Raw genomic sequence first — 27,007 nt, 5'->3', positions numbered from 1 at the left:
AACTGAAAATCGTGATATCGTATTTTCCTACAACATAAATGGATACACTACTTTTCTCTCCTCCTATACCTAGTAAACTGATTTGTTTACATATTGCACTAGTAACATCAAACTCCTGTAATGGAAGGGGGCAACTGAGTTTCCGAGTATAGCCAGATTAATGTTAAAAATGTTGGTAAAAATAAAGTGATGTCCCTGTATAAACCTTCAAATGTTTGTTTATTGAGCTTCAGGGTATTCATCAACTACTTGATTTCGATTTTAAAAGCTGGTATAGACTTTATCTTATTTATAGCATGTAAACATAATGGTAAATATTTTAAGCGATATTAGTATGGAGTATTTTGAGTAAAAAGCTAATATAAACATCTGTCCAATTACTTATAGGCGGAGAAAATTGAAAACCAGAATCCTTCAAGTTTGTTTTTGTTATTGATGAATACTAGTTACGGGAGCTTGTAGATGACTTCGATCTTGAAGTATCGTTACGTTCATGTGTGATACAGTCTACCTGCCGCTGTGTTCGTGATCAGGCTCAGTCAACCGCCCATGACTCACTCTTCTCTGACGGACATGTTTACGTTGTAATTAATACGAGTTATTCACTCACACCTCGCATGTCGTTCTATTTGCAGTGCTCTCTTCTTCAGTTAATAGAATGCGGTTAACTTCTCGAACACGACGGGAATTCCCTTGACATTGAGATTTGACATAGCCATTTCCAGGAATACATTTACTTTCAATGACAGAAAGGGGATGAATAATTGACCAGTTTTCACACTGGTACTAATCATTTGTGCTTCTTCCTACCAGACCAGTAGCTAAACTTAGCAAACATTAAGAAATGTCAGCGGCTTTACACGCACGGAAAATTAACACGTAAATGCGAGTTGTTTCAATTTTTGGTCGCATCTCAGGGACAACTTCTGGAGCCTTCCATGGTGTTACGATATCTGATTAGTTCGTTGCTTGTAACTAATGCTAATTAACACCTTCTCGTCTTGTGGACCGTATAAATAACAACTCCGCAAATGTCGAGGCTTTAGTTGGACACAGTTTGGCAAGTCATCTGGAGCCCGTCTAGGAAACATGATTGGACTTTCAAAAGTGAGTATGCAGTTGATAAGTTTTAAAAATTACGAATATTTGACATCAAACTATTTTTATTTATGTGGTAGAAAATTATGACTGTCACAACATGAAATAAAAGTCTCTGTAATTTCTAATATACCATCATCGCCTTCGTGAGTTATGTCAGATTTGAATTGTTCTGATTGTCACGCTATTTCATAATTTATTTGTCTTGCTGGTCTTCTTTTGTCTTTGATATTATATTGTAACATCGTTTGATAGTCTGATGTCTCTATTCGTAGTATAAAAATGTTTCTAATATGTGACAAAGAAAATTATAAGTAAACCATAAGTAATGTCATTAATTTCAGGGGGTTTTATGTGAAACATTTCATACCGTGTTTTGGGAAATCCATTGATTGAATTTCCAGAATGCTCAGTCAATTTAAGAGAGTAGTGCATTATGATAATAAATGATTGAAAAAAAAATTAGTTTTGTCCTTTAAATGTGCAGAAATTTGAGCCGAACAAATGTAATAGTATACAATTACTTTTTAGAACTAAAAGTTACGTTTGTTCAGATCAAATTTGAGCCGAACAAATGTAATAGTATACAATTACTTTTTAGAACTAAAAGTTACATTTGTTCAGATCAAATTTCTGCACATTTAAAAGACAAAACTAAAATTATTTCAATCATCCATTATCATAATACACTGCTCTCTTAAATGATTGAGCATATTGGGAATTAAATCAACGGCTTTCTCAAAACAATCTATGAAATGTTTAATATAAAATCATTTTTATCTCCAAAAGGAAGCAAAAACGCATAAAAGTGTATTAAGGGGTTAGGTACAGCTTACAGCAGTAAAAGTTTGGAAAGATTCAACATTTTTTCCCTCCATTATTGTATCTTGTACAATAATGAAAATTAGTATGTGTAAAACACTGTCATTCTGCTATATGGAAAAAAATATTTTTACGATTAAAACAAATTATTTACATTCTTTTCTTCAAAATTCAATTCACTGTGCAGTGATGAAGCTTTTCCCACATAACTCAAAAACAATCCAACATTCTGTGATGAAATTTTTTGTGTGTATTTATGCATGTCATATCTACAATATGATGCAAGATCACTTCTCTACCTTTGATAGATTGTCTGATAAAAAATTCATTTTAAAAAATCGTCAAATATCAGCATTTTCTATTACACAAAAAAATTACTTTTCAAGGAATGTAATTGAAAGAGCATAATATTGCAAATATGAGTTTCAGCAACAAAATAAAAGCGAGAGAACATGAAAAAGTTAACAAGTTTTTTAGTTATGAGGGAAACGCTTCATCACTGCACAGTGAACTGCCAACACATTGAATTTTGAAAAAAAAAAAAATATATATATATATATATATATATAAATAATTGTTTTTAAATTGCAAAAATACTTTTTTCATATAGCAGAAGGACAGTGTTTTAATTTTCATTTATGTACCAGATAAAGTAATGGAGGAAAAAAATGTTGAATATTTCCAAAAATTTTACTGCTGTAAGCTGTACCTAACCTCTTAAACATTTTGTTTGAAATATCTCAAAGAATAGTCCCCTGAAATTAATGATATTACTTACGGTTCATTCTGTACAAGCCTAGTTAGTCATGAGAATTTCATGGACAATTTTAGATCTGGAAATATTCCTAAAATTAAACCATTGCTTTAGCTTATTGAAATTTCTAGTATCTTGTGGTGTTTCCGTACATTGTTAAAGATTAAAATTATATTTAAAGCAGTCTTGTTTTAATTTTGCTTCGAAGTTATCAGTGTGACATGTGGACAGAAATGACTTGAAATAAATTTTGTAAGTAGGTATTATTTTTTTATAAATGTGATCGAATATCTATCGATTATACCATCGATAAATGTTGTTTCGGAAGTCTGGTCGTCCTATAATGCGAACAATAATTATTGCTTGTTTCAGGGAGTAACATGGCTCGTAATTCTGAGCTGTGTGGTTGCTCTGGCTGTAGCGGCCCCTGTTTCGAGTGAAGATTCTTCATCTTCATCTTCGGAGTGAGTATTGTACTTCAGACGGTTTCATAATATTATATTCTTAACACCTACGTTATTGGTCAGACAGAACTTCAAATTTGTTATAATTTATAATTTATTTCCTTAAGATTATACAGATAAGGTATATAATTATAACACCCGAAGGAGCAATTTATTTTTAAAAATATCTAAGGGAAAAGTAGTAGCTATAATCTTTAATTATATTTTATAGATAGTTCATACGTAGTAGTAACTGTTCTCAACCTACTGCAGCACATCTGGCGATATTTTTTCGGGTAGGAATATAATTTATTTCCTTTTATGATTATAAATGTCACTGATTACATAAAGATAATTATTTACTGCTCCGCTCTGTCATACATTTTAAGATCTTGAGTATTACTAATTCTAGAATATGCCATTAGGAAAGTTCAGAATAATAGACAGGGTTTGGAATTGAACGGGTTACATCAGCTTCTTGTCTATGCGGATGACGTGAATATGTTAGGAGAAAATCCACAAACGATTAGGGAAAACACGGAAATTTTACTTGAAGCAAGTAAAGCGATAGGTTTGGAAGTAAATCCCGAAAAGACAAAGTATATGATTATGTTTCGTGACCAGAATATTCTACGGAATAAAAACATAAAAATTGGAGATTTATCCTTCGAAGAGGTGAAAAAATTCAAATATCTTGGAGCAATAGTAACAAATATAAATGACACTCGGGAAGAAATTAAACGCAGAATAAATATGGGAAATGACTGTTATTATTCGGTTGAGAAGCTTTTGTCATCTAGTCTGCTGTCAAAAAATCTGAAAGTTAGAATTTATAAAACAGTTATATTACCGGTTGTTCTGTATGGTTCTGAAACTTGGACTCTCACTTTGAGAGAGGAACAGAGATTAAAGGTGTTTGAGAATAAGGTTCTTAGGAAAATATTTGGGGCTAAGAAGGACGAAGTTACAGGAGAATGGAGAAAGTTACACAACACAGAACTGCACACAATGTATTCTTCACTTGACATAATTAGGAACATTAAATCCAGACGTTTGAAATGGCAGGGTATGTAGCACGTATGGACGAATCCAGAAATGTATATAGAGTGTTAGTTGGGAGACCGGAGGGAAAGAGACCTTTGGAGAGGCCGAGACATATATGGGAGGATAATATTAAAATGGATTTGAGGGAGGTGGGATATAATGATAGGGACTGATTAATCTTGCACAGGATAGGGACCAATGGCGGGCTTATGTGAGGGCGGCAATGAACCTGCGGGTTCCTTAGAAGCCATTTGTAAGTAAGTAAGTAAGTAAGTAAGTAAGTAAGTAAGTAAGTAAGTAAGTAAGTAAGTAAGGAAGAGTATTACTAATTATCTTCCAAGTTCCAGCTATTTAATTTTGCAGTTAGACTCGAGATTCTCGTGTTCAAATCCTGCCGAGGGCAATAGATTTTAAAGAGCTTTAAAATCATTTCATTGTGGCTTACTCAGGGGGAGGAATAAAGCTGGAAAGCAGTGTCGTAGTTTTACGGCACATAAAAGAGCGCTGTCCCTAAATAAGTATAGGAAGGAAAGTTTTTCAACTATTTCTCAATAGTTTAGCGTCATAAATAAAATACTGGCTACTACGACTCTAAATTCCAAATACGAACTATGGTCTTCACGTTCACGTCCTCCGCTTTAAGTTCTCGTTATAGTTCTCGTTCCCGTTTATTATGTGCTCAGCAATAAGACGATAAATCACGTTAAATATGATTGACAACTACGTAATATATTTTATATTTTTATTATCAAGCCTTTATTCACCCTCACTTCGTTCTTGTATAGTCTAAAAAATTTGATTAATCATCAATATGGTAATATAAAGATACATTTCTTTATAGATTTGAATGCTGATCTCCGTAGTAATTAATTTCTACATTAAGTAGACTATACCAAACTGAAGTGGAGAGTTCGCGCGCTGCAGTAAGAAGACAAATCACGTTTCGTATCACGGCGACGTAATAGATTTTGCATCAAACGTTTATTTGCTTCTTCATCTGGAATTTAGGATGCTACTGTTACTATTTTTTTTACGAAGGAAGGGCCAGAACGCTCGCATAGCAATTCGAAGTTTTTTGTGTTTATCAGTCGTTTCATAGGGATGATGAAGTCCGTAGGACAGCATTCCATTAAGTATCGTGATTCACTGTTTGGTACCATCTATCGAGTCAGCGACACCACTCAATTCCAATGGAGTCCGCGATTAAGGATTAAGGTGCAGTTTCAAAAGTTATAACATGCGATTTTTCAATTTATTTTTTATACTAGATTATACTTTTCTCTTCCTGTGCAAGTATCTCCACTATTTGAGAAGTTACGATAAAAAATGCGCAGTCTCTTCACCTAAGGCTTCTTTACTCGCTATGGTTATTGTTCATTCAAGGTCAGTTTGTCCACTTTATATTGTCCACAGTCATATCGTCCATCTTCATTTGGTACACGGACATTTCGTCCACTTTATTTTGTGCATAAAGGATTCGTCCATTTCCAATATTGTCCATTAATATCATAGGTCCACAAATATTTGACCACTTTCTTTGGTCCACATTTTTTGTCCATTTTTTTTGTAAAGTAGGCTACATTTAAAATTTTGTCCATGCAACTAAATATAATACAAGTTGAATTGCAGTTAATAGAAAACAATTTCATCATTATTAATATGCTTTCCTATGATTTCCATGGTAGTGAAATCCAATTTAATCTACAGTAGTCGGCCTCGGTAGCGTAGTCGGTATAGCGTTGGCCTTCTGTGCTCGAGGTCGCGGGTTCGATCTCGCCCAAGTCGATGGCATTTAAGTGTGTTTAAATGCGACAGGCTCATGTCAGTAGATTTACTGGCATGTAAAAGAACTCCTGTGGGACGAAATTTCGGCACACCGGTGACGCTGATATAACCTCGGCAGTTTCGAGCGTCGTTAAATAAACCATATTTTTTTAAATCTACAGTATGCGCCAGTGAATGAAATGTCCGTGTACCAAATGAAGATGGACTTTATGTCTGTGGACAATATAAAGTGTAAAAACTGACCTGGAATGAAGTATTGCAATGAAATGTTGCATACAGGTATAATACTGTATTTCATATTTATGACAATTCTTAGCTAATGCTTTGGTTTTCACTTATACAGTTAATTAAAAATATTTTGTCATAAAATTACACAAAAAATTGTCACTTTATTACGAACTAAAAGTTATTTTTCTCTTCTAGGTATTTCTAAGATTAAAGCAGGGTTGTTCATATGACATTTACGACGTAATTAAAAAAAAGAAGAAAATATTGATATTTGTTTCTATCACGACATACGGCGTTTCTCTTTACACCCGATCACGGTTGTAAGGATGGAATACATCTTAATGGAAGCTTCAGTCTTAAATCGTACTTAACAGCACTTTGTTTCATTAATATGGAAGAATAATTTATTGTTCAAACTCAAGTAATTTTAAAGTTGAGTGTCAACGAAAATTTTATTCCTTTAAAAAAGAAAATCAAAGACCTGAAATGACAAACATCTCAAGTCCGCTGAGGTAAATTTTTCAGAGGCGCATAAAATGTATAAAAGCCTTGCCACGTAAGAATACTGAAATAAGTATGTTCATTCATTCATTCGTTCGTTCGTTCGTTCATTCTTTCGTTCTTTCATTCATTCAATAATTAATTAACTAATTAATTAATTAATTAATTAATTAATTAATTCATTTATTTTATTCCATAGATCTTACATGAGCAATGAAGCTTTAAGATGTGGAACAAGTCAAAATTTTACAATATTACAATTACAATTTTTACAAATTTTTATAGTTTTACAATTTAGTAATTTTCTACAATTTTTACAATTTTGTGCAATTTTTTACAATATTTTGGTGAGATGTAGTGAGATGAGGTGAGGTCCGAGGATTCGATGATTCAAAAACAGAAGCTTAGAGTCGGAATTGGGGATATTCTTTTATTAGACGATCTTAGCCTGTGCAAAAAACAATATGAATCAAGTAAAAAGTGAAATTCGGTAAATATTGAACTTCGGATGTTTGTCAATTCAGGTCTTTAATTCTAATTCAGAAAATTGTATAAGAAATGGAACATATCTTTGTAATTTCTTTGTAGGGAGTCGACAACTATTTCCGCTTCAACGTTGCCCGGACAAGTTCCGCAAAATCCTCAGATCACAGCAGTAAAAACCAAGTGAGTATACTATCTTAGTCTTTTGCACAATTATGAGTATGTACAGTATGATAGCCACAGACCAACAGTTAGGGACTGGTTTAATTTGATCAGACATAAAATAATAACATATCAGTAACTTAGTGTTCATAATATGAACTTAATATGTAATTAGGTATCCAAGACAATTTCGCGTCATTTTGGCAATAAAGTTCTCATCCTGTTTAATATAATGTATAAAAGACGAAATTTGCGGAGTTTGTTATACAGGGCTGAAGGCGTTCAATGGCAGTCCTTTTAAGGTACGAATCCTTAGCGTAGTATGAATGGAAAAGTCTTCTACCATTTTGTTGCCTTGAGCTTAAATTTTCCCGATAAAATATTTTACGTGATAATTTTTTATTCCATTAACTTTTATGCAAATTTAGAAATATATATTTTACAAATATGTTTACACCACAGTTTCCAGTTCCAAAATATATTTCCCAAAACGTTTCTGTCACGTTTACGGTTTACGAGAATTTTAATACTTCACTTTAAGTAATGGTTGTTTGTCGTCTCTATTACCTAAACGTAGAGGCGTGCTTCACCTTAACGCCTGAGTACCACGGGTCGAGCGGAATTTCAACAGGCAGTGTTTGTTTTTTCTCCTCACTGCTGCGGAGAATAGGTGTTTCCATGCGTTAGAAAGTGCTGCTGAATTTACTGCGATGTTGGAGTTATTTCTAGAAGTAAAGTAAACTTTTCACCAAATGAAAAGAAATGGCACAAAATGGAAAAGGAAATTTCTTTTATCTTAAGAATTTACTCTATGACGTTAGGCCTATTGTCATTGAACACTTTTCACATTGCATAAGAGATTATGTATTATTCTTATGGCACATATTGAGTTAGTGCATCAATAAAAATATGATCATAAACATCATAATTATTGGTGAGATGTAGAACACATCCCTTGGCGCATCAAAGACAACGTTCTGCAGCAAAAAGTCTACAGTTGTGGCTCAATATTAAGAGCAAATCTTAATTTTCATGAGTTATGTCTATTGTCCCGCGCCGTGGCGTCGCGGTCTAAGGCATCCTGCCTAGGACTCGCGTTACGGAATGCGCGCTGGTTCGAGTCCTCATGGGGGAAGAAATTTTCTCATGAAATTTCTGCCAGTGTATGGGACCGGTGCCCACCCAGCATCGTGATGCACTTGGGGAGCTACGATAGATAGCGAAATCCGGTTGCGAATGTCAGCTATAACGGCTGGGGGGATCATCGTGCTAACCACACGATACCTCTATTCTGGTTGGATGATCGTTCACCTCTGCTTCGGCATGTGAGCGTGAGGCCAGCAGCCGGCTGGTCGGTCTAGGCCCTTCACGGGCTGTAGCGCCACGGATTATTATTATTATATTATTATTATTATTATTATTATTATTATTATTATTATTATTATTATTATTATTATTATTATTATTATATCTCTTATTATAGATCCATGCTCTCTATTTGTAAACCGAAATAAAAATAAATCATTAAACCAACAGAACTGTAGTTTCATCACTGGAATAATTGGGTGACCTACGTGCTAGTGTATCTGTGGTACAGTACAGAGTTTTTTTTATATCTCGTCTCTGTAAGACGAAGTCCATAAAATATCTGTTGGGGATATGACCTTGGATCTCCTGAATACTAAACCAACACGCTTTAGCGGACAGGTTGTTCGGTACGAGAAGTTCGTGTAGATAATTCAATCTGCTGAAAATCACGTAGGCTAGTAGTAACACTTAAGTGTTTTTGATTTACATAGTTCACACATTTTGTTCACGTAAGAGACACACAAAAATATTTCAAGCCAATATTGAATGAGACAAATTGTTCAAATAGTTGTAGTGAAATGGTTGATAATGAGTCATGTGTGTGAACAAGGACTTCATTTGCAGTTTCATTAGATGTTTATTATTTAAATTTGTACTAACTTCAGTTCTGTTTACAAAATTAGAACCAGTTTTTTTATATTCCAGGTTAAGCTAAACAGTCCTAAGTGCCATGTGACATGAAACATACATATAGGAGCACCTGTTCATGTAAACAGTACTCCATAATCGAAGGCAAACACTCCCATTAGCATATGGAGTTCATCTCCCAGAATAGGTTCCGGCAATGTAAAGTTCCAATTCGGAATATGGCTGCTGTCGTGATGTATTGAAATTAATACTATCAATTTTTATGTTTATTTAGATTAGATGAGGACCAGCAGATAAATAAGAAAGGTCAAATTACATAGTGAGGTACAAGATACACATTACTGAAATGTTTGCTCTGGAGTCAGAATGTGGGAGTCAGACAACGCAATAAAATTGTCTCTAGATAAAATTCCTGCCTTCTTAAAGAAAACAGATTACTTATGTTTGATATATGCGTCAATGCGATCAAAAATATTTTAAGAAATTCATCTCTTGTGCCTCTAACTTTTATTCATCATTCTCAGACCCCATGTTTCAGAACCGAACTTGAACATGGTTTTGCTATGATTTTATACAGTGTTTTTTTTGGAAGAAAGATATTCATTATTTTGAGATGCAGTAGTATTCATGAAAACAAGAAAAAAAACTCTCATGAACATGGGTTCTAAAATTAATATCTTCTGGGTTATGAATATTTATTCATCAGTAGACTTAGACATTTCGGGTGCTATTCATAGACATTTTGCTAGCCCGGGCTACGAGCGTGCTGAACAGGATTCATATCATATCATATCATATCATATCATATCATATCATATCATATCATATCATATCGCTGACACTGGTTTATGAATACAAAAAACGTTAGTTCGCTGATCATCCACCGAAAGCCCGCACTAAGAATGTCTATGAATACGGCCCTTCATAACCGAACGAGTAGAATACCGCTGGTTTAGGTTAACGATGTCCAGAGCATTAGTTTGGCTGATGGCAGAACCGTAGCGCCACAGCTACACACCGTGGCGTACGGACAGGTCTGCTGATCAGAGTTTCGCGTCTCTCAGTTGCTTGTACAAAAACGGACTGCGAGTTGATGTAAACGAACTGCGTTGCACATTGTTATCTTGTGGAACTACAATTCAGGTAACTTATACATAATTTGGTTCTAAAGTACTAGCCACTATTGATGGTAAAAAATAGTATAACTTTCTGTTTTGCCGCACATAAAACAATGCATTTAAAATGGAAGTTACTAAGAGAAAGTAAATCAATCGATTATCGATTTATAAATCAGCTTCGCTACTAACGTACACACTTAATACAGTAACAGTACAATAATTGTAATAGTTTCATTTGAATTATATGCGTTGAATGTGCTTCCGTTCGTGTTGCAGATATAAAAATGCCACCTAAAAAGGGCTGTAAGAGATATCTCTTTATTGCGGAATTTGGAAGGAAATATTTCAAAATAAATGGGCACACCATCACATGTATAGGCTACTATGTGATGCTGAGATACGAGGGGATAAACGTCCATTCATAATGGATCATTGTAACAGCAAAAACCATGCGTACAATCTTAAACTTCTTTCAGTACAATCAAAAGAGGAGGTAAAGCACGCTCCCACTTAGCGGAATCGAAACGAAAAGTCTGGTGCCGCTCACATCTAGTGGAACCGAACCGAACAAAACAGATTCATTCATAAAAAAAAAACTTGCAGTCTTTTGAGTTCACTAATGTAATCAGAACACCTGAAATACCATGTAATGTAGCCTACTTGGATATTTAACAAATTTAAGTGAAAAAAAAAATCCGAAAAAACTCAGAATATGAAATTCGCTATAAAATGACGCAATAGTAATAATTCGCGAATCTGTTCACATTTCACTATTAGAACTCTATTTCGCTATTTTTCGTGATTGTTTTATCCGCATATTATTAATCAGAGTCACTTAATTCGTGAAGATTTGTAAACATCTATTGTATATCTATTATATCGTGATTTTCGCGATCTTCAAAAATATCCGGCCCTGCCTATGATGTTGGTGAACAAGATATTTATTCTAGGTCTCATATTTGTTACATTTTTTTTCTAGTTTCGATGAATACTGGCATCTCTCAAAATATTCAATGATTTTTCTTAACACTCTATAAAGCCACAGTCAACAAATCTTGACAGGCTTTTACCAAAATTCCTTCTAATATTTCTATTTGTTTTATTATAGGTATATTTATATCTTTTATCATCTGAATATTCTTTATTAAATACATTTATAGTTGTCCTAAGATGTTTGAAGGTTCTAACTTGTCATCTTACGGGATTCTCAGAAGACTGAGACAGTAAAAGTCGGATTGCTTTTAAATGTTATATTTAAAACAAAATTATTTCACTCAAAGCTGTTAACTCACGAACTGTAGCATTCTTTTCTAGACAGCCTGTAGAAATAGTATACAGAGTTTTGCACACAGACTGTGACCGATAGTTACTCCAGCGCTTAGTGACCAAATACATGTCACGTGATTGAGCTTGCTCACAAGTGTTGTGAATCGAGCAGTCTTCGTTACGGATGGATGACATTTGTATTTTGCATTACTGTCACTCATTTTCATCGCTCACATTCTCAAATTTCTTCACAGATTGATTTCTCTGGATACACTTGTCAGACATCTAACTACTGATTGAATAACATTTCAAAATTTTTACAGACGTGATGCCCAAGGGGACACTCCAGTCAGTTCTGTAGACAAGCAAACACTCATCAGACCTGCTATTCCTCCTGCATCCACCACGAGCAACCCTGCAGGAACTACTGCGCAGAGTCTACAAAAGTAAGTACATATTTATTATTTACGTTAGATTTCATTGCGCGGGAAAGATGATTGCAGACTGCAGTCTTCAATTTTGAAGGTTCATATTTTCGCTTAACTGAAGAAATAGGTACCGAAGCTTTCAACCGTGCCGTTATGATGATAATCACAGTCTAGTACCTACAGTCATGCAGCTTGAGTTTTGAGGGTACTAGGAACAATAGACTGTGCCGATACTATTTCGCATTGTCTGTGAACAGGCGATAGTAGCGATCCTAATGGTTAGCAACTATCTATGGCAGCATAATCCCTACGCATTGACCTTCGTGACTGTATATACCACAGCCTAGTATATACAGTCGCAAAGCTCAATACGTAGTAAATATGCAAACATTAGGTAGTTGCTCACCACTAGGATCGCCAATATCGCCTCATTACAGGCAATGCAAAATAGTACCGTCACAGTCTATTGTTTCTAGCACCCTCAAAACTCAAGCTTCGTGACTGTATATAGTAGACTGTGGTATATACTAAACTGTGATGATAACCAAGTAGACAATGTTGCCAACATAAGCGCATGGTGTTTAACTGTGACGTCGTTACCAGGAAATTTTTTTTCTCTCTCTGCCTCTCTCATTCTCAACATTACTGAGAGGTAGCGTCACTGTTAGCGACAAGGTTAGGTAGGGTTTGATGACGAGATATATTAGTATCAATTAGACGCACCGTCGATTTCAACGATATTCCCTGGCTCGTATAATATTTCTCCTTCATTTCGCTGTGATAAAATGTTATGATATCTTAGGAAACGTGCATTTCCTTTTAGTGCTTTAAAAACCGCCGTTACACTCCGCAAATCTTGCACTTGACTAGAGCAGTGAATTTTTAAAATACTGCCACACATTTTGCTAGCATGTCTCGATACGGTCCGGTTACTAGTGGCGAGCGTAGTCGGCGCTGTTGTACGGTCCGCATTATCCAGCTGTTCCCATATTTTACTCAGTTTAAATATTGTTCTTGTTCCTATTTTTGTGTAATATAGTTCGTAGGAGGCCGCGTCCTGAAACAGATGAAAGAAATGAAACACAGTTTGCTAGGATAGTATTAGAATAGCTGATTAATATTTGTGCATTTATTCTAGACAAATATTATATTAATTTGAAACTTAAAGTTGAATACAAAATGTAGAGCTATTTACAGATGAACTGTAGAAATGATGATGTACAAAGTTTAGCAAGCACACTGCAATCGATACAATTACTTAAGCGCTTAGAAACTGACTGAATACGTTGGCTAGAGCACACTGAATCTGTCCGGACTATTTAAAGGCGACAACTATATTTTGTATGTCACTCATTTTCATCATATTAGTTCTTAAATTTTTTCAAAAAGAAATTCTTTAGAATACGCTGACTAGACATCTAACGAATGCCAGACTAACATGCCAAAAATTGTTATTGAAATTGCAGACGGGATGCCCAAGGAGATAGTTCAGTCAGTTCTGCAGACAAGCAGACGCTATTAAGCCCTGCTATTCCTCCTTCATCTACCACCAGCAACCCTGCAGGAACTACTACGATGAGTCTACAGAAGTAAGCAAATATTTATTATTTAAGATAGAGTTTTTGTGGGAATTTGGATTGCATTTTCGAAGACTTATACAGGGACATCATTTTATTTTTACTAAATTTTTTATATTAATCTGGCTATACCTTTCTATTAACGATTGAAACAGGAAACACCGTTTGCTACCCCTTCCACGACTGGAGTTCGATGATACTGGCGTAAAATACAAATCATTTTACTAGGCATAGGAGGGAAGAAAAGTAGTTAATCCATTTATGTGAACTAGGAAATATCGCAATTTTTAGTTTGATAATTTTCATTAGGTTTTCGTTTAATCAAAATACAGTACTGTATTAACACTTAGTGTTTTTACTCACGAATTGAACTATCCATTCTGACGTATTAATTATGCAATGTATATTGTACTGTTGCAGCACATTAGCGTACAATATAGAGAATGAAGTTAAATTGAAAATAATCATAATATGGATATTTAAACACATTTTTGAAAATGGTGGCCGTTTATTTCGATACAGACTTCAGTTCTTTTGTGCATATTATCACACTATAGACTATTGTACCTAATTCCAATTACCAGTTTCGTCCTTCGTACGAGTAACTCATGTTGAAATAATTCTGTACCTACTCTATAAAAGAGTACCTTACGTACTGTAAATTCAATCTTCACTTCTGCCCGATCCGAAAAGATAAAATTACTCAGAAATGCTATCCACTGTCCGTTCAAGTGGTTTTGTCGCAGGGTCGTAGAAAGGGGGGGGTGGTTACGTGACAGTTAATTACTTAACGAGGCCCTTTTATTTAAGTTATTTTAAACACTTGTATAATATTACGTAGACGTCTTATTCCTAACAGAAATTAATGTTTTCAGAAAAGAGCTAAGATAGTCCAGCTACTAGACTTTACAGAGGGGCGAACAGAAGCAGGTGGGGGAAACCGGGATGCGATGTAGGGAAACGGACGACAGTACCTGTGAGAAAATATGATTCAATATTGAAAACTCTTTCGTCACTGGAAAACGCGAACATATTTCTGGAACATACTATACTCACTAACTCAGTACTGCTTACGCGCCCTTGGCTCTGTGTCGTGAACGGTTGGAAGTTTACTAGTAGAAGGGGTGGGAGTGAAGTACTTTCAAAAACTCAGGTACAATAAAAATTGAAGTAAAAATAAAATGATGTCCCCGTATTTCGCTGTTATCATTTTGTTTCCGCGATGTATGTACACAAAAGCCGTTAATGAAGCTAAATAAAGATGAAAGAAATAACGTAGATTGGTATGATAACTGGAATAGTTGAGTAATATTTATGTATCTGTTTCAAGGGCTGATGATCGTTGTGATAAGCTTTAACATAATTATAATAATTACTTCAGCGTTTAGTAATTAACTGAATACGTTGGCTGTAGAAATTTGAATTGCCACGTCTTCCTCATTGATGGGAACTGTGAATTGTGATATGATTCACTTCTATCGTTTTCATTCCTAATTAAAAAAGAACATTCTTCAAAATACACTGGCTAAACATGTAACGAATGATTGAATAACGTCAAAAATTGTTACTGAAATTGCAGACGTGATGCACAAGGAGATTATCCAGTCAGTTCTACAGATAAGCAGACACTCCTCAGCCCTGCTGTTACTACTGCAACTACCACCAGCAATCCTACAGTGACCACTACAAAGAGTCTACAAAAGTAAGCAACTGTTTATTATTTAGGCTAGAATTTATTTCCTGGGAAACAGGATAGCCGTCTTCAATTTTGAAGATTCATATTTTTTTCGATATGTTTTCTTTTATATCATGTGTTAATGGAGCCAGGATGTTTAGGCGTTTTTAGTACTTAAAAAGCCAAGAAAAAAGCAATAAAAACATGAAAAAATGCGCTGTAAACCTGAAAAAGACACAATAGGCGGACAAAAAAGACAATTGAAAACTTGAAAACGACACTGTAAGTTTAAGAAAATGCATAACATATTTCATAATTTAATTTATATGATCTGAAACACACATTGTTATTGTTTTCACATTACGAAAAGATAGTTACATATTTATTTAGACTTTCTTATATTAAATTCTGTCTTTTATTGGATAGAACAGTTGTCAGCTTTCTATAATATTAAATGACGTAACTGGAAAATGGTTGAAGTAAGCTGGTATGGATGAACTTCTGTCTACCGTAACTGTAGTATTACTTTTAATTATTTCGCATATTGATTTTATTTTTTATAAGCCAATGTTTAGAGACAATACAGTTTGCACTTTTCACTAATGGAATTTGGATATGAGGGAAGAGATTTTAAGCGTACTGTTAATTTCGTTTGAATACGTAATAAAATAAGTTCTATGAGGTATTATTACTATGCGATAGTCAATATTAAATTTACACATAATAAGAATAAATTGAAGGTAATAACATTTTTCCAGTTAAAATAAATTATAATAGCAAATAAATGAACGTTCCGTTTATTTATAACATGCACAAAAGAAAATTAGGCGCTTATTCTTAAAATAGGTAGCAAAAGATTAGATAGAAAAAAAAAATAGGAAAAATATAAAAATTTTCCTTTTCATTTCTAAATCCCTTGAAATGCATTTAAATCTATATAACTTTGACATATGTTAATCCAGAATTGAAACGCATTTTGCCAAACTTCCGGGCTCTAAGTAGTTTGTACATGACTACTTACAAAAGCTAAATAAAGATAGAAAAAAAGAAGTTTACTTTGCTAGGGTAATTAAAATAGTTGATTAATATTATACATATATTCCAGACAAACGTTCTGTTATCTTAATCATCAAAGTTAACGCACACACTGTAGAATTATTTCATAGATAATCTATTGTACAAAGTTTTGCAAGCGGACTACAACCGATATACAGTAAATACTTCCTCGCTTTGCAGCAGCTGATTAAACACGTGAGCGATGTGAATCGGCTAGTCTTCGTTAACGATAAAAATTGTATCTTATAGTGTCACTTATTTTCACAATATTAGTTCTTAATTTTATTCAAAAGCTATTCTTCAGAACATATTGGATAAACATTTAACGGAAGCCTGAATAACACGTCAAAAATCGTTATTGAAATTGCAGACGTGATGCTCAAGGAGATTATCCAGTTAGTTCTGCAGACAAGCAGTCACTCCTCAGCCCTGCTGTTACTACTGCAACTACCACCAGCAATCCTGCAGTAACTACTACACAGAGCCTACAAAAGTAAGAAAATAATCATAATGGAAGTGTTGTAACTATGCAGATTGAAGGGGGGGATAGAATACATTGAAATAAATGAAAATCTATTACGCGTTTTGTAATTAAGTGCATCGTTAATTAAAAAAAATTACTGCATGTTAAGTTTGGCAACTGCGCATCGCCGGCTCGCCTACAAAAAAAAAAAAAAAAACAACAACATACGCATTCGGGCTTTCCGTCCCTTAGTGACCGCAGTAAGATTTCCAGATTTCCTAAAGATAGGAAATAACGACACGCGTTAATCTTTTTACTTAATTTACAAGAAAACGCCCTTTATATTTAATAAATGCAAACGAATAAATAATTCATTATCATTTTCTCTAATTATAAGGGTAAAATTTACAATCGTACGGATAGTAGGTAGGTACTTATCGAGTCAAAATGTGCCAACATTTAAGATAAAATATTTTTTTCCAAGAAAACTGTTCAGTTAGGACTAATATGGTATTAGAATTTTTTATTGTACTCTATGCAAGGAATAAGTTGTTAAAATTTGCAAAGTTACATTACTTCCACTCTGTATATTTTTTATGTTAGAAAGAATGTGTAATTTTCAGATTTAAAGGATCATATTAAACTCTGTTTAAAGATTATTTTCTCGTTTGTCCCGTTGTAGGGTTGTTTGTACATGGCCGCCTATTCTAGCTGTATGCAAATTAATTCAGTGATTTGCAGTTTGGTGTAAGTTCAATAGAATAGTCGAAAAAATAGGTACAAATGTTATAATATCTTAACTATGTTTATACAATAAATTATTAATTCTATGAGGTATAAGAATGGCTTATATGGCTAGTAGTTAATGCAGGTATAAATAACTTAAAAGTAATTGTACTGTATTTTGTATTCTATTTTATTTCGAAAACTTCAGCATTTGAGCCACTAGGCAGCCGCACCCGGAAGCACTGCTAAGTCGCTATGTGTGAAACGCCACTGAAATTGGGAACTCCCTATCACAATAACTCGGAAGCAAGATTGTAACTACTTTTATGAATTTAATTAGATGTAATACAAGAATACATTAAGTGAAGGATTAGTGGTTAATGTGTTTACGAATAATTAAAAAATATTAACAGTTTTTATTCCATTTTATTTCGTAAACTTCGACATTTGAACCACTAGATAGCAGCACTTGGAAACGCTACTAAGTGGCTATGTGTGAAACGGCATCGAGGTGGCAATCCCACCATCAAACTAACCCAGCAGCAGCTTGTTAATTATGTTTATGCAATTGATTCGAAGCAATATAAGAAAGCAATAGTTGAAGGGTTAATAGTTTGTGTTTATGAATAATTTAAAAACATTTGCAGATTTTATTTTGTATTATTTCTTAAACTAAGCCATTTGAGCCACTAGGTAGCACCACTCAGAAGCGCAGCTAAATGGCTAAGTGTGAAACGGCAATCAAGATGACAACCTCACCATCACATTAACTTGGTAGCGGGCTTGTTAACTACTAAGGGGACATTTAAACAAATTCACATTAAATTATTATTTTATCACCTCATCATTATGTAACGGATTATTTATATTTCATTTAAAATATTATAAAGTTCTGGTTGTAGCGATCGTTTTTTTTATGGCTCAGAATGCTGGACACTGGCAAGAAATCTATTAAAACGCATAGGAGTGGGTGAAATGAAATTTTTATTAGCAGTTGCAAGATACACTCTATTTGATAAGAAAAGAAATGAAGATATCCACACAGAACTAAACATATTTTCTTTAACAAGAAAACGAAAAAAAAAAAAACAAAACAAAACAAAACAAAACAGAAGAGTATTGACACAACTGGTATGACCATGTCTCCAGGATCAAGTAGAAGATCTGAAGGAACAGATGGATACATTCATTCATTCATTCATAGTGTTCTGTCCAAGGGCAGATCTTTCACTGCAAACACAGTATTCTTCAGTCGTTCCTATTTTCTGCCTTCCTCTTTATCTCCCCATATGATCTATATATCTTAATGTCGTCTACCATCTGATATATTCTTATGCCCCGAACTCTTCTTCCGTTCACCATTCCTTCCAGTGCATCCTTCAGATGACAGTTTCTTCTCAACCAGTGACCCAGCCAATTCTTTTTTACCTTTCTGATCAGTTTCAGCATCATTCTTTCTTCATCCACTCTTTCCAACACAGCTTAATTTCTTATACTGTCTGTCCACTTCACACGCTCCATTCTTCTCCATATCTACATTTGAAATGCTTCTATTTGCTTCGCTTCTCTTCACTTCGTCGTAATATTTTAATAATATTTCGGAACGGATCATGATCCAAATCTTGAACGGATAATGATTTTTTAAATATTATAAATTTAATATACAGTTAAGAAGGAACCTACTTGGACGAATTTTATACTTGTATTTGTATGTTGTCATGGATTATACGGTCCTCAAGCTAGGAACTTTCTCGTGCATTCGTCTGTTGCCAGATTAAAAACAAAAACTTCAATTGGAGTTCAGTGTAATGCCTTGACAGTGCGTAGCAATTCTGGATAGATAATACAAACTAATAGCTGATGTGTGATTGAATTTGGATCCACAGGAGACAAACTGAGACACAAACGACGGTAAAACCGCAGGCCGACTCAGTGAGTAGCGGAAGTTTGACAAATCCTGCATCTCCAGCAGACTCAAGCAGCAGAGTTGCTCGAACTGGCGAGGCACAGAAACCAGAACCAGGGACTCTACCACCAGACTCCCCAGATAATGTACAATTCACACCCAAGGCTAAGTAAGCATTCTTCTGAAGAAACCTGCATAATGATCATCCTTATCTCCAGTGTTCGGTTTATGAATGAATCAGGAAACACACTACACCATGCTGAAGACATTTCGGCGAGTTATTTGTAAGAGATCGGTACCAAATCTTTACTAGGTTTATTGTCCAAATGCATGTAATATATGGAAGATAATGAAATTGGCCTAATAACTACACATGGCCAATCCAGGGATGTGAGGAGTGGTGAAGAAATTTGAAGACCTTTTCTTACGAATCTGGAATGTAGGGTTCTTGAGAGCAGTAGATGGAGGCATTTTTAGGACTAATTAATTTGAAATATTGCGTATACTAACTTTGGTAAGAAGGCCTGAAATGTTTACAGAGAAAAAAATTGATTATAATGTTAGATATTCAGGGATGTCATATACAGGTTGATTCTCGAGAATTTACCCTCCCTTACGGAGCTTATTTCGAAAGACATTCTGAGTAAAAAATGTCACATAAACATTAATTTGTCCTAATCTCAATATTTTCAGAATTGCACTAATTTGAAGTTGTTTGTGAAATATCATTGTTCTTGAGTTTTAAAGATAAAATAATATTACAGATAAAGAATGAACTATTCATAAGTATCATTTCTTTAATTGGCCAGTATTCTGAAGCTAAAAATTTGTTGTGAATTCGTACAGAATTTTTTTTTCCGAGTTTTAACTACAAAATTACATTTTCTTAAGCATGTATCACAACAATTGTTACAAATCACGCCACTCGACTCTTGTAAATTCTTTAAGACTGCACATTAGGATGCATAATTAAACTGTAAAGAATCAAGTTCCTAAAGTCATATGATTAGTAACAATTTTTGTGATAAGTGCGTAAGAATGATGTCATTTTTAATTAAAAATTGAAAAAACAAAATCTGTACAAAACAATTAACAACACAGTTTTAGCTCCAGAATACTAGCCAATTAAATAAATGACACTACTGAATAGTTCATTCCCTATTTGCAATATTTTGTACCCTTAAAACTAAAGAAAAAGTTATTTTACTAACAACTTCAAATTAATGTGACTCTGGAAATATTGAGATTAGGACACACGTTTATATGGCATTTTTTGCTCAGAATGACTTCGGAAATAAGCTCCGTAAGTGACGGTAAATCCTTGTGAATTACCCTGTATAGACGTGGACTAATTATTATCAAAATTGACGATTTTTATGATAATTCTGTTTACAAAATTTGACTTTTCAATTTAGACTACAGTTGACAATTTTGCATATTTCTATCATTATAGTAGTCTTAGAAATATGCAAAAATGTCAACTGTAGTTTAAATTGAAGAGTCAAATTTTGTAAAAATATATAATAAAAATCTTCATGTTTTGCTAATAATTTGTGAATATTAAAAAATGTCAACTGCAGTCCAAATTGAAGAGTCAAATTTTGTAAAAATATAAAAAAAAATCTTCAGTTTTGCTAATAATTTGGAAATATCCAAAATGTAAACTCTAGTCCAAATTGAAGAGTCAAATTTTGTAAAAATATATAATAAAAATCTTCAGTTTTGCTAATAATTTGTAAATACGCAAAAATATCAAATGCAGTCCAAATTGAAGAGTCAAATTTTGTAAAAAATATACAATACAAATCTTCAATTTTGCTAATAATTTCGAAATACGCAAAAATGTCAACTGTAGTCTAAACTGAAGAATCATATTTTGTAAAAATATGTAATAGAAATCTTCCATTTTGCTAATAATTTCGAAATACGCAAAAATGTCAACTGTAGTCTAAACTGAAGAATCATATTTTGTAAAAATATGTAATAGAAATCTTCCATTTTGATAATAATTTGTCCACGTCTGTATATGACTGCAAAATTCTCACCCTAAAATTTGATGCAAATCTAATTCTTGAAACAATTTTCCTGTACTACTGAATTTTTTCAAAATTTAGAAGCGAGTCGTTAACAATTTATTTTTCATAGGATGGAACAATATAGGCTACTACGCTCTCTGTTTTACAATATGATTTATAAATAAAGCCTACAAATATACTACCTAAAAATGAATACAAGTGCATCTTCCCTATGTCATAAGAGATGTTTTAAGTGTCTTCCCCCTGCTTCAAATATTTGACATCTCTGAAGATAGTTCTGAAATATGCGATTAATCTTTTCTTGCGAAATGTTCGAAATTAGTTGTCGGATATTTTTTCTACTTTTTGTTCAACTTAAAACTCTCAAACAATTTATACATAACAATAGCTTACTCTACCTTGTTCACGAATGAATAATCCCTTCAGTGTTTGCAAACAATTAGTTATAACACAATTGCTTGCACTAAGTTACACACGAATTAGTAATACCTTCAGTAGCACCCAACAGACTGAGGTGAACTGGACGCATGCAACGCCCGACAAACATCTTTCAACCTCTGCTCGTACGACAGGCGCTCTGTGGGAGATAATGATTCTGTACGTTCCCTGGCAGAGGACTCTGGTATAAAATTGTAAAATAAATAAGAGAAATTAAAACTAAAATTTCATTCCGCATTGGACAATTAAATTAAAAGCTTCCGAATACAATTTTTAAACTAAACATAAAAGTTTTAGAAGTTAGTCAAATATGAAAAATATTTACATGTTTATATGTATTTTATAAATTATTTGAAAAGAAATTATTTTTGATAAATGAAGCAAGAATATGAAAACTAACTACTTTTCTTTTCGGTCTGAATTAGGCGTGATGTCGATGATACAACTACTGCTGCTGCTACTACTACACCAGCTGTCACTACCACGAAAATCTACCAAAAGTGAGTATTGTAATAGTAATATACGTTACAAGAGCGGTATGTTGACGTTTTCATGGTCGAGGAAAAGATTGAAAAAGCGAAACGTAGTTGAGCTTTTTTAATTTCCGAGAACATGAAAACAAACATACCGTTCGTGTATCGTACATTATTTTGTGCGAAGATCGTTTATTACATATCTGAAAGACGAATTTCTAATTAGTTGCAATGAAATCTCCATGTTAGTTTCTGTTTAATGACGGCAACTTCGGAGAACCAAAATATCTTTCTTCAACATTGTTGCTAAAAAATGTTTTCTGTGTTTACTATACTCCAGCAGGCCGTGATATACGCCTGTCTTTTTTTTCCCCCAGTCTATAAATGCGAACTTAAAACAAACGGTAAGGTTATGTAATGATTTATTTTTCATTTTAATATTTTGATATTATTATTTATATAACATATTGCAGTAATAACATCGGCATCTGGAATCTTGTTGATTTTTTCACGGCTTCCTTAATGTTACTTGTATCAGGAATGCAATAAGTTTCGTGGAGTAGTAGACTTTACTTAATTTTTGTAAATATTTAAAAACAATTATTAACAGCGCAATTTAGGTGAAATTGCAGTGGTAAGTTTCCAATTTATAATTATTACTATGTTAAACGTCTCTAAAAATAATATGTTAAAAGCCTAAAGCAGTAAAATGAATGTCGCGCTTAAGCGGTAAGAAGAGGGAAATTGTTATGTGTGTTACGTTGGGAATACTGAATGTGGTATTTCACACTTACCGCGTATTGGTTCTGTGCGGAAAACAAGGAAATACGCACGATCTCGCACAAACTCTTTTTTGCTGTCACTACTTACTTTTTACTTACAAATGGCCTTGTCGGACTTGAGCGTCTTACATCTCATTATACTCAGGATCTGAAGGAAAGCTTGTGTTTTTCTAGACGTGGCACTGACGCACAGGAGCCTGTTGCAGTCAGTAAGGTCTCAGAGCCCAAGACAGTTCTGACCCCACCAGACGTCAGCACCACTCCGAACTCGAGATCTGCAAGGGACGTGGAGGGTCTTGGACAGCCAGAGAGATATGCCTACAAAACTCCGACTGCAAGTCCACAGAAGGATGAGAAGCAGTGAGTTGTCCGCAATAAGAACTACTTTTTTTAAATTTCTACAACTTTACAATTCCGACTGTCTATTAAAGATTACATTGATTTCAGAATAGTGGATATCGTACATCATATTTATTTGTTTCAGTATCAAGAGCTCAATATGTAAAAATTACTTGTCATGAGAGAGTTTCGTCCAGAACGTTACATTGGTCAGGCATTTGTCTGATTTGTGATCAGACAGATTGTGATGAAGTATTGCTTATACGAAAGATTTGTAATGTTCAGTGCAATAAATAGTTTACAGTCGAGTAAATTGTTTCAATAAGATCACTTAGTCTACAGGAAGAAGAAAAGTGTTAAATGGATTCAGTGGCCATTAAAATTACAATTACAAAATTTTAAACATACAGGGCATATCAAAAGTCCGGTAACACTTTCAATATTTTATTACACAAAAACTACTAATGATAGCACTTTCAAACACACGTCAGTTTAAAGTCAAACTCTCAAAGTTATTCAGCCGCTTAATTTTCAGCGACGAAGCGACATTCCATACGAGTGGGAAAATTAACAAGCACAACTGTCGTGTTTGGGGTACACAGAAACCTCACAGAATCATTGAACATGAGCGTGATTCACCAAAGGTGAATGTTTTCTGAGCGTTGTCACAACGAAAACTGTACGGACCTTTCTTCTTCATTGAGGCTACTGTGACTGGACATGTTGGAGTAATGGTTGGTGCCTCAACTTAGACAAGATCTCGATGACGATGTCATCTTTCAGCAAGATGGGGCTCCGCCACATTTCCACAATGCAGTTCGTGCTTACCTGAATACGGAGATGTCTGATCGTTGGCTAGCACGTGCTGGAGTAAGGGACAGATGTTTCGTGACATGGCCACCAAGGTCACCCGATATGACTGCATGTGACTTTTTTCTATGGGGGTACCTAAAGGACCGTGTGTTTGTACCGCCTTTGCCACGTGATTTAGAGGAACTAAAAACCAGAATTCGAGAAGCTGCCGCCACGGTCACAGAGGATATGTTGAAAAGGGTATGGGAAGAGTTTGATTATCGTTTGTACATCTGCTGAGTCACTCGTGGTTCACACATTGAATCTCTGTAAGGTGTAAACAGAACTTTAAGAGTTTGACTTTAAACTGACGTGTGTTTGAAAGTGCTATCATTTGTAGTTTTTGTATAATAAAATATTGAAAGTGTTACCAGACTTTTTATATGTCCTGTATTTAGGCCTGTGGTTTTATTCTAAATTATATATATATATATATATATATATATATATATATATATATATATATATACACGCTGTATATAGCGATGACTCAGAACCAGACTGTTCCAAGTCCATTTTACTATTTTTTTTCAGGAAAGCTATTTTAAGCTCCTGACATTCAAAGCTTCGTGAAACAATTTGGAATAGCTCCATATTCAATTCAATTCAATTCAATTTATTAAGCCATTAAACATACAGTGATAGGCTTCGTCACAATACAGAAGGGAGGAAAAAAGAAACATACATTTGAAAATACACATATAATTGAAAACAGTAAAGTTTAATTAGATTGAAAACACAAAACATTTTGAAACTCTAAAATTAATGAAAACACTCCACTCTTAATGTAATAATTGTAACTAAATGTAAATAACTTGATTTATTAAAAAACAATTTCGTATGAATTTATGTTAAGAAACTCATCTACAGAGTAGAAAGGATTAATTAAAACCCATTATAAAGTCTAGCTTTGAAAGTATTGGTTGGTAACTTATAATATTGACTGGGAAGCTTATTATATAATTTCATCCCCATGACAGAAAAATTTGTACTAGTTTTATGTAATCTACAGTATGGAATATTAATTTTTTTCACCATTTCTAATTTCATGATCATGTATATTGGCTATTAATGAGTAATTGTCTACATTTTGTCGAGTGCAAAGGACTAGGTCGTATATATATATATATATATATATATATATATATATATATATATACATACATTTATGACAGTTAATATCTGTGATTGTTTGAAAAGAGGTCGACAATGTTCAAGATAGTTTGATTGACATAGAATTCTAATGGCTTTCTTTTGAAAAATCAAGACACTCCCAGTTTTGCTACCATTTCCCCAGAAAATTAAGGCATACCTAATTATCGACTGAAAGAACGAAAAGTAGGCACATCTTAAATAATTTTGAGAAACGGAAGTCACTAATTTATTTAATAAATATAATAACTCTTGATAATTTTGTGCATATATATATATATATATATTCGATATGTTCTTCCCATGTTAAACTGGAGTCTATAAAAAGTCCTAGAAATATGGTATAGTTTTGTATGTTGTCCTTTTTTATTACATGATTTATGAAGAGAAATATTACAATCTTGTTCGATTCATACTTGCTGACAAGGATATGGAACACAATGAAACACAGATTTCTTTCTTATAAAAATTTGGACTTAGAACACTCTGGTTCTCAGCCATCGATATATTAGACCTAATTATTAAAATAAACAAAAAGAAAATCACACATTGTTCTGAAAGTTTCTTGAGAATCATTCTGGATCAGCAGGCACACCGCTCTTCTGTTACACCACCACTTTTTAAGAGGATGTGTTGTAACCTGCACTTGTAATCGATGTCTACAAATTTGTTGTGATTAATTATTGATTCTCGTTCAGAAAGGATTTTCCAATATATACACAAGACTAATCCTATCGTTTTTATGATATTTACAGTTCTGTTCTATGATTCTGTGCATATTTTTTAAAATTCAATTTGAAGACCGGAAAAATCAACTTGAGAAGAATTTGAAGTAAAATACGTTTTTTCCCTCACCGAATATGGACACCCGCTTCGGGATCCCTGACGAAAAAATAGCAGAACTTCACAGGAACCACAGCTGAATGCTAATGTCATTAGTAGTTAGGCCATGAACTAATGTAACTTGTGTACCACGCCCAATGACGCTACCTTCCCTCACTATGAGCATGAGGGCGTCGAAGTTGAGTATAAAATTAGCCATGCCTCTCAGTGATATCTCGGCATCGAGAGCAGCTACAGACCTGTGTTGTCACTCGCTTAAGTTTTAATCGCGAATTTTGTAATAATAGACACGTAAGGTACAATTTCAGTGAACCATAGTGAACAATTTATTGTGAGCTCACATTAATTTCGAAATGTCGCTTCATATAAAGAGAGCATTATTGTATTGCTACCTTTCATTAATTAATTATCATATTATTGATGCATTTTCTATATTTGTAAACTGAGACGAAAATAAAAAAATTAAAACGAAGAAAACTGTAGTTTCATTCACGAAATTAGGCCTAAGTGGCGCATTGTACTTGACGGTTTATCCCTGATACAGGACAGAATTTTTTTTCTAACGATAGTTTCAATTTAGGGTGCTATTCATAGACATTTC

The 27,007-nt window shown here is 33.9% G+C and overlaps 1 protein-coding gene across 3 annotated transcripts in view; it reads left to right on the top strand.

Annotated features, from left to right (window-relative positions):
- Nucleotides 1–516: 516 nt before the first annotated feature.
- LOC138692712 (uncharacterized) overlaps nucleotides 517–27,007 on the top strand; it is a 30,745-nt gene continuing 4,254 nt past the window's right edge. Inside the window, exons 1-10 of one of the 3 annotated variants that reach the window (XM_069815875.1) lie at nucleotides 517–1,107; nucleotides 3,047–3,138; nucleotides 7,264–7,341; nucleotides 11,984–12,106; nucleotides 13,555–13,677; nucleotides 15,245–15,367; nucleotides 16,767–16,889; nucleotides 19,472–19,660; nucleotides 22,391–22,465; nucleotides 23,395–23,580. In XM_069815875.1, coding sequence (XP_069671976.1) covers nucleotides 1,090–1,107; nucleotides 3,047–3,138; nucleotides 7,264–7,341; nucleotides 11,984–12,106; nucleotides 13,555–13,677; nucleotides 15,245–15,367; nucleotides 16,767–16,889; nucleotides 19,472–19,660; nucleotides 22,391–22,465; nucleotides 23,395–23,580 — 1,130 coding nt within the window. In that variant the 5' untranslated portion in view covers nucleotides 517–1,089. The remainder of the gene's footprint in view (nucleotides 1,108–3,046; nucleotides 3,139–7,263; nucleotides 7,342–11,983; nucleotides 12,107–13,554; nucleotides 13,678–15,244; nucleotides 15,368–16,766; nucleotides 16,890–19,471; nucleotides 19,661–22,390; nucleotides 22,466–23,394; nucleotides 23,581–27,007) is intronic. The other 2 variants (XM_069815877.1, XM_069815878.1) reach the window with 2 other exon arrangements.

The sequence above is a fragment of the Periplaneta americana genome, chromosome 17 (assembly GCF_040183065.1).
Source record: "Periplaneta americana isolate PAMFEO1 chromosome 17, P.americana_PAMFEO1_priV1, whole genome shotgun sequence".
Taxonomy (NCBI): domain Eukaryota; kingdom Metazoa; phylum Arthropoda; class Insecta; order Blattodea; family Blattidae; genus Periplaneta; species Periplaneta americana.
Note: the sequence above shows the minus strand (reverse complement) of the source record. Positions and strands in the feature narration are given on the sequence as shown.